The sequence below is a fragment of the Zingiber officinale genome, chromosome 5A (assembly GCF_018446385.1).
Source record: "Zingiber officinale cultivar Zhangliang chromosome 5A, Zo_v1.1, whole genome shotgun sequence".
NCBI classification, from domain to species: domain Eukaryota; kingdom Viridiplantae; phylum Streptophyta; class Magnoliopsida; order Zingiberales; family Zingiberaceae; genus Zingiber; species Zingiber officinale.
In genome coordinates, this window is record NC_055994.1 from 11595426 (window position 1) to 11606583 (window position 11158).

General features: G+C 37.6%; 1 protein-coding gene across 3 annotated transcripts; it reads right to left on the reverse strand.

Moving 5' to 3' along the window:
* Window positions 1-6075: 6075 nt before the first annotated feature.
* On the reverse strand, window positions 6076-9588 carry LOC121980220. Of its 3 annotated transcripts, none has more exons than XM_042532184.1 (7): window positions 9512-9588; window positions 8674-8723; window positions 7602-8014; window positions 7412-7464; window positions 7263-7300; window positions 6707-7133; window positions 6076-6421 (listed from the first exon to the last, which is right to left on the reverse strand). In XM_042532184.1, the coding sequence occupies exons 2-7, from the start codon at window positions 8703-8705 to the stop codon at window positions 6212-6214; spliced, it is 1173 nt and encodes a 390-aa protein (XP_042388118.1). In that variant the 5' UTR covers window positions 8706-8723; window positions 9512-9588; the 3' UTR covers window positions 6076-6211. The 3 variants fall into 3 exon arrangements, with proteins under 3 accessions (XP_042388118.1, XP_042388120.1, XP_042388119.1); XM_042532186.1 differs by having other exon boundaries at window positions 9507-9563; XM_042532185.1 differs by lacking the exon at window positions 9512-9588 and having other exon boundaries at window positions 8674-9453.
* Window positions 9589-11158: the final 1570 nt, after the last annotated feature.

Genomic DNA, 11158 nt, shown 5'->3' on the forward strand with positions numbered 1-11158 from the left:
TTTTTTAATTTAATTTGGCCGGCCCTACTAGCTTGGGTTCAAGCTAGGGCCGGCCACCCAATTTTATACCTAGGCCGACCCTAGCTTGTTCCCAAGCTAGCTTGGCCGGCCCCTATTGGGTGGGTATAGAAGGTGGGTATAGGTGGGTATAGAACTCTATAAATAAGAGGCTACGATAGGGACCGAGAGGAGGAATTGGTTTTGGTCTCCCGATAAAATTACATCCCGTGTTCCCGAACACACAACTTAACTTTATCAATGATAATTCATTCCACTAGAGAACTATCATTGAACTACCGCACCAATCCCAAATTACATTTTTGGGCTCCTTCTTATTATGAGTGTGTTAGTCTCCCTGTGTTTAAGATATCGAATGTCCACTAATTAAGTGAGTTACTGACAACTCATTTAATTAATATCTAAGTCCAAGAGTAGTACCACTCAACCTTATTATCATGTCGGACTAAGTCCACCTGCAGGGTTTAACATGACAATCTTTATGAGCTCCTCTCGAGGACATTCTCAACCTAGTATCTCTAGGACACAGTTTCCTTCTATAATCAACAACACACACTATAAGTGATACCATTTCCCAACTTATCAGGCTTATTGATTCATCGAACTAAATCTCACCCATTGATAAATTAAAGAAATAAATATCAAATATATGTGCTTGTTATTATATCAGGATTAAGAGCACACACTTCCATAATAACCGAGGTCTTTGTTTCTTTATAAAATCAGTATAAAAGAAACGACCTCAAATGGTCCTACTCAATACACTCTAAGTGTACTAGTGTAATTATACAGTCAAGATAAACTGATACCTAATTACACTACGTATAACGCCCCGGCCCGGGCGGGCCCCACCCGGACCGAACCAGGAACGACACCAGAATTACCTATCGGTTTGATGACTAGCTCCACAGACCACCGGAGATCCTTTCAGCGTGCTTTGTCCTCACTCGCACGCACCCTGGAAAACTTCCCAGGAGGTCACCCATCCTCAGATTTCTCCAAGCCAAGCACGCTTAACTTTGGAGTTCTTAAGTTTGGGCTTCCGAAAAGGAAGGTGCACCTTGGTGATATGGATAGTACCATCTAACCTTTTAAGTCATACTTAACCAGAATCTCCGGGGTATTACAATCACCCCCACTTAAAGACACAACGCCCTCGTTGTGTAACCACAAATCACACCACAAACAAATCCCAGAATCTCCCTCGCTAGGTGGTGCCCTGGGTGCTCCTACCACAGGCGCACTCACGGTCGCAAGGTCGCTCTGATACCATCTATAACGCCCCGGCCCGGGCGGGCCCCACCCGGACCGAACCAGGAACGACACCAGAATTACCTATCGGTTTGATGACTAGCTCCACAGACCACCGGAGATCCTTTCAGCGTGCTTTGTCCTCACTCGCACGCACCCTGGAAAACTTCCCAGGAGGTCACCCATCCTCAGATTTCTCCAAGCCAAGCACGCTTAACTTTGGAGTTCTTAAGTTTGGGCTTCCGAAAAGGAAGGTGCACCTTGGTGATATGGATAGTACCATCTAACCTTTTAAGTCATACTTAACCAGAATCTCCGGGGTATTACACTACGACCTTCTAATGGTTTGTTCCTTTCCATTTTGGTCGTGAGCTACTGTTTATAATTTATAAAGTACTGATAACATTATCTTCTGCATATGACACCACATGCTATGTTATCTACAATATAAATTAATTGAACAACTACAAACAAATGTAGATAAATTGACCAAATGTGATTCTTTATTTAACATGAATGTTTACAAAGCTTAGGCTTTCAGTATACACTCCAACAGGGGTGTCAAGTGAAAGAAGATGTACAACGGATTTTTATTAGATAGAGGAAGATTCCACCGTTTGTATGTGGCAGAGTATTAGAATATTATCTGACAAATATCTGTTACTCTCTGTGTAAAATACCGAAAAATGACGAATAATGATAAGGGAATTTTCTGGAATTTTTAGAAATTTTCTGGAATTTTTAGAAATTTTCTGGAATTTTTAGAAATTTTCTGGAATTTTTCGGAGACCGTATGGACGAGTTTACGGGGATAAAAACAGGGTCCGGGAAAACCTGTTTAGGCTACCCCATTTTAACGAGGAAAAGTTGAATTTTTATTTTTTTATTTTTTTTATTTTTCCTTCTTTTTCTCCTTTTCCTCTCTTCCATCGCCGTTTCCTTCCCCCGCGTGCCTGCGCCCCCTTTCCTCAACCGACTCGTGCCCTACGGCACCGACGTGTCGCCACTGCCCTTCTCCGCCGTTTCTCCTCCTCCGGTATTAAAGTTGTAGCTGAGGGTTTATGCAACCCTTTCTCTCCCTCTTTCCCTGTGGTTCCCGCGACGCCAAAGCTTCTCTTCGCCTCTGCCCGATCCTCCTTGCGTCGACTTGGAGCCCTAGAGCTCGAGCCACCACCCGATCGCCAGAAGAAAAGGCCAACGCCAGCCCTCATTTCGCAGTGCCCTAGCACCGGCCGCGACTTCCTCTACCCGACGCCGAGCCCTAGCCTCACCACCCCCTCTAATCTCCATTGTTCTCCTCTTCTGTCCTTCTTTTGGTTGTCGCGGAGATCCCCAAATCGCGCTGAGCAGCATCGCGCTGAGCAGCATCGCGCCATCTCCTCCCTGCACCGATTGACATCTGGGCAGCGTTTTCCCTCACCGGAGCAGTGGTGTTGCCGTGCTTGTTGTGCCCTAACCGGAGTCGCCCGTGCCCTAGTCTTGCGTACACACTGCCTTCCACTCGATCGCTATGGAAACAACTGCTGCCGGGGGCTGCCGTCACCAAAAGGAAGGAGTTGCCGAAGGAAATTGGGGATCTCCTACTGACCTCATCCCTCTGTCCTTGCTCACACTCACGGAGCTAATCTTCCCTCACGCTCCTTGCGGCCGAGTTCGAGGTAATCACCAACCCTGACTACTGATTTAGGTAAGTGGATGTGGAATGGTTGATTTGTGTACCTGGTTGAGTGTGGGATTGCTAATTTAGAGTATATGGTTTGGTGGATAGCAGCTTCACCAGTTTCAGCTATTGTTGCTTACTGTCATCGCCGGAGAAGAAGGTCAGGTAATTATCCTTTTAACTACAACAGTAATGTAGATGTAGATTTTGGTATATTACTATAATGATTCCTAATTAGTGGAATTATGTTTATGTTGATTAGCGTTCTCCCTACGTAGGTTGGGCATTTTCTTTAGCTACTTAATTCATTTGAATTTAGCTAAATAAAACTATACATGTACGATTATTACAGGATTCAGATTCAGGACGAGCACATCGACATAGAGGTTGATTAGCTCGATCTATATTGGAGGCGGGTACCTCTTGACTTATCTTTTATGATATTGTCAATTGGATATACATAGTATTTTATAGCTACAAGCAATGATCATGTTTGTCTTTGGTATGTCACGGTTTGATACCCATAGCATGTTCTGTTTTGTCGCTTGTTATGTATCCATGTTTATACCTCGTGATTATTGCCATGAGTACCTTAGTTCCTAGAGTAAGTGACATACCATGCTTTACTGAGTTTAGGACTAGATTCTGGATTTTTATTTATCTGACATGTGTACCTATATTTTTATATCATATCTGATCTATGTACCTAGACCCTTTTGCTTTGATTCATGTATATTGTTGGTACATATTTTATGGAGGTAGATATGTTCAGGACCTAGGTTGTTATACCATAGAGGATATGTATACCCTAGATCTGTGGATTTGACTTACTGGTACTAGGGTACACATTTATATATATATATATATGGATTTGGATAAGGATATTGTTATGCTTAGTGTCATGCACCATTCGCATGATTGCATGCTATGCGATTGTCAGCTCCATTATTGTTGAGCACATCGCCAGTTACATGTATCTGTGCACACGACCACTCATGGGTTAGTGGTATATTCAGGCAGGGTGTGTTGTAGCAGGTGCTCTGTCAAGGGCTTCGTTGGTCCACTCATGGGTTAGTGTGACGCAGCGTTGTAGCAGGACAGGGATCCCTCTCCATCATCGTGTACCGGGAGATGAGAGCATTGAGCTCCCCCATTTATGATTTGGGGTAGGAGGATAGGTGTACTCCAACAGCATCCCGTCCACTCGGTCACTCATCAGGAGTAGTGATGGCAGAGTGCACGGTTGTCATAGCCCTACTCACTCGGTCTCACCATCATGTGTGAGACGGATGACTGGAGAGTAGGGGTGACCAAGACATGTCATTGGCATCATACGCATTGATGCATTTATTGCTTGTGCTTGCTGCATTTATTTGCTGCATTTGGTTGGACGCATATGTTGACATGCATACAGGATTTATGACACTCTCGGTTTGACGACCCTTTTGTTCTGGATAGAAGTTCTTGGTGAGTACAGCTTCCTCAGTTACCTTTCAGTTTTGCATATTTCCTATATATAATTAGGAAACTGTATTCCATGTTTATTGCTGTTAGATATATCTTACTAGGCATGTCTATTGGTATTCGCTGAGTTGTTGAACTCACCCCCGTGGACACTATTTTTTTCAGGTACCAGGTTGGTTGTGATGCCGCTTGGAGTATCCTGACTGCTGGTCCCCACTTCACCTCAGAAGATCTATCGGTTTCATTTATGTTTTGTTTGTTTTATGTGTCGGTGTGTTTAGTTTGTGCTCTGGTTTTGTTTCTGGAGTTATGAAGTTGTTATGTGGTATTTTGTATTATTGTTGGTTGTGTAAGCCTAGCCAACTAGCAGTTTTGTGTTTGGTTTGTATTTGGTTTCTGTCATTTTCCGTTGTGTTTTGGTTTTGGTACAGTCGAGTGGACTGCTTTACATATAACTGCGTGGTTGTATTTTTATTGTATCAGCCGAGTAGACTGTATCATATAACTGCGTGGTTGTGTGTATATTCCAGCCGCCTGTGGCTGATGTATATTGTGCATGTAGAAATGATTCAGATTGTCAGCCGTACAGGGGAGGTGCTGTCGAAATTTCTTCGGACAGGGACTCCCCCGGGGCATAACACTCTGATAAGTTGTTACAATCCTCTAACAATGTTGTCCCTCTAGGGATTTGACCAGCTAAGAGGCCGGTCAGGAATAAGATTGGGATGGTGTCTAGAAAAAGAAGACTAAACCTTAGGTCCGACCGGCTAAGAGATTGGTTGAGAGTAGAGGAGTAGACTATCTGGATACGTAATTTTTAACTTTGACCCTACCTCCTCTTAACTTTTAACTATCACATTCTGATTCATTTTAACTAGAGTCATCCACTATTTCCGGAATCATATAATATGGTGGGCGCTAACTTCACCACCTTGATGGTTTGATCTCGGGTCGACGAATATATTTCTAAACGCGGAGGCATTGGGAATTTGACATGTTGATCCACTATAGCACGACGATTTTCTGATGTGCCACTATGCCGCCATTAGTGCGCCGTGGTAATTTGTCTCAACACCCTTAATTTTGAAATAATTAACAAAATGAATGTTCAGCAAATATCAATGAACCCAAATGTTTACCTAAACAGATTTATGCAATGTATTACAAATAGAAAGTAACTAGATAAAATCATTGGCTTCAGAAGCAAGAAAAATAAAGCAGTAGAAAAATCAATGGAGAAGTATTTTAAATTTTCTTACGAATTTGAATTTCGACTTGCTTCTCTTTACGTTCATATTCTTATCTGATCTTCATCTTTTCAGCAACAAATATACTTTTAAATTATTGAGTGCAAAATAGACACCCCAATAATCCAAAGAAAAATGGAAGCAACTCGTGTAACAACATGGTTTAAAAGAATAAAATAGACCCTCATAATTGTTTCTTTCACAAGAACAACTATTTCTTATAATTAGAAAATTACAATTTTAATTCTGTAAGAATTGATATTTCAGAATTTATTTTCAACCAAATATAACTCATCGTGAATATAATAATCATTCTTAGTGAATTAATAAAATAGTGGTTTGTATAAACAAATGCACGGAGTGGATTTTGAGATTTCTCAGACATCAAACTCACCATATTTCTATGATATACACAAACTAACAGGACCAAGTTCATGTTAGAAGAGGCATTAGATAATTTCCCAAAAAAGTATTAATAAGATTAGTATTTGAACAAAAAATTTGAAGAACCTACTGTGGCATAATGTCCTCGTAAGGCAAGTAAATCTCATATCATGGAACCAATCATCTCCTAATCTATGGATGCATTTGCTACAATTTCTATTCCTGACAATTCTGTTCTGTTCTTCACGGCTTCGATTTGATCAGCAAGTGAGATTTGTTTCAAACTTTCATTTTTAATCACTTCCATGTCCCATTTCTTAAACTCTGGCCTCGGTTCTTCAATCATGTCAGCTTCAAATTTCCAGGAATTGCTTAGTTGCTTCTTGCGTTCACGAAACTTAAGAACAAAAAGGAAAATGAAAAAAAAAAAAAAAAGAGAGAAAGGTCAACTAAACACAATTCAAAATAGAAAATAATTGGCAGGCTATAAATATATTGGATTTGTTTCAGTTTAGCAAATGAGTACATGGCTTGGGAGGTTTATGAATGTTTATAGACATATGTAGTTACTAAAATGGAAATGCCAAAAATAGTTGAGACAAGAATTTTAGTAGTAAATAAGAATAATGATCATGCAATAACTTCTATGTTCAACAAGTTCTTTAAGATTTAAAGAAAATACCTTAGTTAATCTTGCCTTGAGTTTTAAACTTTTGGATAATGGTATCTTCTTTTCTCTGTCAGATTTCTCTCTTGAAAATGACTCCACCTGTTTATCTTCCATCATTTGTTTCCGTAGTTTCCTTTGTTCAGCGAGCTTTGCAATTTTTTCAGCCCTCTCCCTCGCAACCATTTCAGCTCTTAGCTTCACACGTACTTTTGCCCTTTCTTTCTCTTCTTTGAGTTTTACTTGTTGGGTCATGAAATCTGCTTTCATTTTCTCAAAGTCATCCCATTCTAATTCCTCTTGGTCATCAGTTCCTATTTTTGCTGCTTCAGCAATAGTTCTTGCCCACAATGTGTAGCATTGGGCTTGTAGTCGTTTAATTTTTCGACGCTCTTCCCATATCTTTTTTAGGGAAGAACTAATCCTAGATTTGCTCTGGTCACTACACAAAAGTAATTAATATTCATGAAGATGAAAGTGCCATTGAGATATCTATTCACAGCAATCTTATATGAATCATAGGTTGGAGTAAGATTTAACACAATGACTTTTGCAAACTGAAACAAATTACCTGTGGCTATGATGGAATTGAGACATCTTCTTCCGGACCTGAAGCCACACAAACAAATTATTAAACTTTAAGCGAGTATTGAGCATCACCAACCAACAAACATAATATTATTTACTTAGAATGCACGAGATTGTTTTACATGCCATCACCTTGGGGTTGCTTAAGGCCTCCAATGTTTTTTTCTTAATGCGTTCACGTGTCTCTACAATCCACACAACATATAATGTTAGTATCAGCAAGGTCAAATTCGGATCACAATGGAGGGGTAAAAATGGATAGATGGCAGTACGCCATCATTATAACAAAGATACAAGGGAGAAACTAAAAAGTAAATGTCACCTTCAGTGTGTTTCTTTCCTTTGTTCCAAGGTATCCTGCCTCTGTTTGCTGCGCCAATCTTCAGTCTTCTCTGGATTTCTTTATGGGAGACACCTTGAGCACTTTCACAATTAGTGGAACCTTTCTCATACTTCACACTGGATACAGAAGTCTGAAATCCAAGGCTGGCGGGTTTCTTGTTTTCACAATGCTCAGTTGATAAACCTAAACTAAAGAATTGAGGACTAATTTCGGATGGTGCTACATCAAGCAAAAGTTGCAAAGTTTCTCCATGATGAACTTTTGGACAGGGATTAAGGGATGTCAATATTCCGTGTGCCTCTCTTGATGTAGCTATTGGAAGTGGCAACAGCTTGAATGGAAGTTTAGGTTTAAAATCTTTCAAACCATAGGTGAAGAATGCTGAATGAATACTGAGGGTAGAATAAAAGGATCATCATGTTAAAAAGCAATAGCCACAAGGTGATTTTAATCATTAAAATAACATGTAATTGAGCTCCACCCTCCTCTTCCTCACTATTTATGTCTACCTCTACTAAATAAATTTGGTCCTTCAAACTTCACTGAACTAGATTCATTAAGTAGGAAAAGAAGACACTGAAGCAGCTAAATTATAGTAAGACCTTGCACAACTTAAATACAGTAAGTCGATCAAATGTTCAGATTTTCAGTACAGTTTCTATCTTCTGATTTATAACGCTATCCTAAGTAGTGAGAGAAGAAGATGATAGTGGAATTCTCCAACCTTACCTTGCACAAATCAAATACGAAGATGAATTTAAATAGATATTTATTAGTGAAGGAACATAGTAAGTTACTTGTTTTAAATATTCTAAGTTAGCTTTAGCAGGTCTAAAAACTCCATGCCAACATGAATTTTAAGTTGAGTAAAGAGATGAACAAATTCTATGCTATTACCAATATTTGAAACTAATTATTGTCAATACGACAATTGATGCATCAAAAGATTGTAAAGCTCCTTTTTAACAAAATATCATGAAGATTATCACATAATAAGGCACAATGTCTTAATCAAATTTCATATTATAAGTAGTGGCACAAAAGTAAGTACCTTGGCTTCCCACAAAAGTAAGTCCTTTCCATATCTTATAGAAATTCTTCCTGGAAAGACAAGTGAAAGTAGGGCCTAGTCCTCTTAGACAAATAAGTGGAAGAGCAATACATCAACACATGTACGTATTTAACATGAGTGAGGGCTAAACAACAAGGCCTCTGAAAACTCATAAATAATAACTCATAGGAAAATTACACTTAACTTCCTTTATCTAACTTCTAATATATGTGAAAGATCAAAAATCTTTGAGCTAGCCAACCCCATCAAGTGGGATAAGGCTTGGTAGTAGTAGTAGTTGTTGTTGTTGTATCAAAAAAAGCCTGAACTAGTTGAATAATTTCAATTTAACTAAAGACGATATACCAAATTACTATGATCGGTGATATACATGTTGCTTTGTACTGATTACAGAAGTAATCAAGGTAACATTTCAGCTATTTTTTTTAGCTTTCCTTCAGCATAGACTATTATATTTCTGCATATATGATATTCAAATTCCCTAATCTCAAGTTCATAAGTCCCACATGTAGGTTAACCATGGGAAAAACACAGCATCTATCATATGCCACTAAAAAAATCTCATTTTAGGAAGAGAGATTCTCCAAATCGAAGACCTAGAAGCAGATTACATAGTTGATCATAATTACACTTCTCAAACAACTAAATCTTCCTCATTGGCCCTAACAGCATTGGATCGGAAATAGCACATGAATGTAGCTGCTCAGAGCAAAACGTATGCATAGGAACATGTTTTCAAAAATTATGTGTAGAAACGATTGCATAACAAAGAGAAATATAGTTCATCTCTTCCGAGAATCATAAAAGGGAACCTTACAGCCGAAGAAGACATCGAAAGGCCATGGTCGGCGGCGGTTCCATTGTCGAATGAGATTAGATCGGGCTGCAACACAAATAAAGATCATAATTGGGCCGGGCCGTTGTTGGACCAGTCACCTTTGTGATTGCTATCCATTCTAATAAAGCTTGGTTATTCATCTTTAATATATTTAAAATATTAATAAATATATTATTTTTATTTTTAAATAATAATGAGTGTGTTTTTAAAAAAAAAAATAGCCTAAAGTTTTTCACCAACTACTAATTGAATTCTAATTGGCAAAACCCTAAACCTCTATTTCTTTCCTGTGTTGGCTAATCCATTCAATTTCAATCTCCATCACAACTTTTGCACAAGATAGCACGACTACACGAGTTGAAGCTTGCATATTGAAGTCAACTCATTTGACTACAAATAAGAAAGTTATACCAGAAAAATGAATAAATGAAAGCATCATTTACCTATAACCGCGCAAAGAGTGTTTGCATTATTCTTGTAGAACAATTCTATATAAAGTATAAAACACTATGTAAAAACGTTAGAATAAATCTCCTGTCAATATAGAGTCATGAGGAAAGGTCACATAACCTTATCTGGCTCCGCAAGAGATTGTTATTAAGTTCTCCGGTGGAAAAGAAGTCAATCAATTCACTCATTCTGATATTTATATTGGAGGCCAAGCAAGAACACCCTGCCCTAGTGAGCTTGCATTATTTGAACAGATGTGAAATGTTTTCGTCACGGATTTGGCAAAAAATGCACCTCTTATCTTGGATAAGGATTCCCCTTTCTGCTTAGTTGAATCTTTGTGTTAATCCTTCCATTGTGAAGTAACCAAGTGAAGAATTTAACCTTTTTAGGGACAAAAGAGGACCATAAGCTGACTAAATGTGAGTATTCAGCTCCTATAACAATTAAATAACAGTGAAGGAGCTAATAGAGTTCCACATCTAGAAAATTATGTTCATTGATACTCCAATTCAATGCAATGTAGATGACTTCTAATTCCATTTGAAAAATGTTGAGCCCTTTGAAAAATGTCTCTTTGCTAAAATTTTTAGGGAGCGTTTGGTTCAAGTTATCATATATAATCTTAGTTATGTGATTACTTGTTAAAATTTTTAGGGAGCGTTTGGTTCAAGTTATCATATATAATCTTAGTTATGTGATTACTAAGTAATCACATAACCAAAATTATAAGGAATAAAACATAACCAAATATTGTTTGGTTCAACCTAAGTAAAGTAACAAAAACTTATTTATTTGAAGGTTTTAATAAATAACCTAGTTTAATATTTTACTATATTACCCTTAGTTACAAAATTAATCATATATTATTATTATTATTATTATTATTATTATTATTTAAACTCTACATTTTTTATTTTTTTCTTTTTCACGTTTTTCTTTATTTTTATGTCTTTTTTATTTTTATATTTTTTATTTCTTTTCAATTTTTTTATTTTTTCCATTTTTTATTTTTTAAAGTTTTTTTAATTTGTTTATGTTTTTTATTTTTTTTTCTATTTTTTATATATTTTTTAATTTTTTTTACGTTTTTCTATTTTCCTATTTTTATGCTTTTTAAATTTTTTATTATTTTTTAAATTTTTTTATGTTTTTATATTTTAAATTTTTTTAATT

Excerpts from the sequence above, each read along its gene's own strand:
- LOC121980220 (XM_042532184.1), bottom strand. The coding sequence starts at position 8,705 with ATGGAAAGGACTTACTTTTGTGGGAAGCCAAG. Across the intron at positions 8,015-8,673 it reads TACTTTTGTGGGAAGCCAAG|TATTCATTCAGCATTCTTCA; the intron begins GTACTTACTTTT and ends TTCTACCCTCAG. Across the intron at positions 7,301-7,411 it reads AGGCCTTAAGCAACCCCAAG|GTCCGGAAGAAGATGTCTCA; the intron begins GTGATGGCATGT and ends GTGTGGCTTCAG.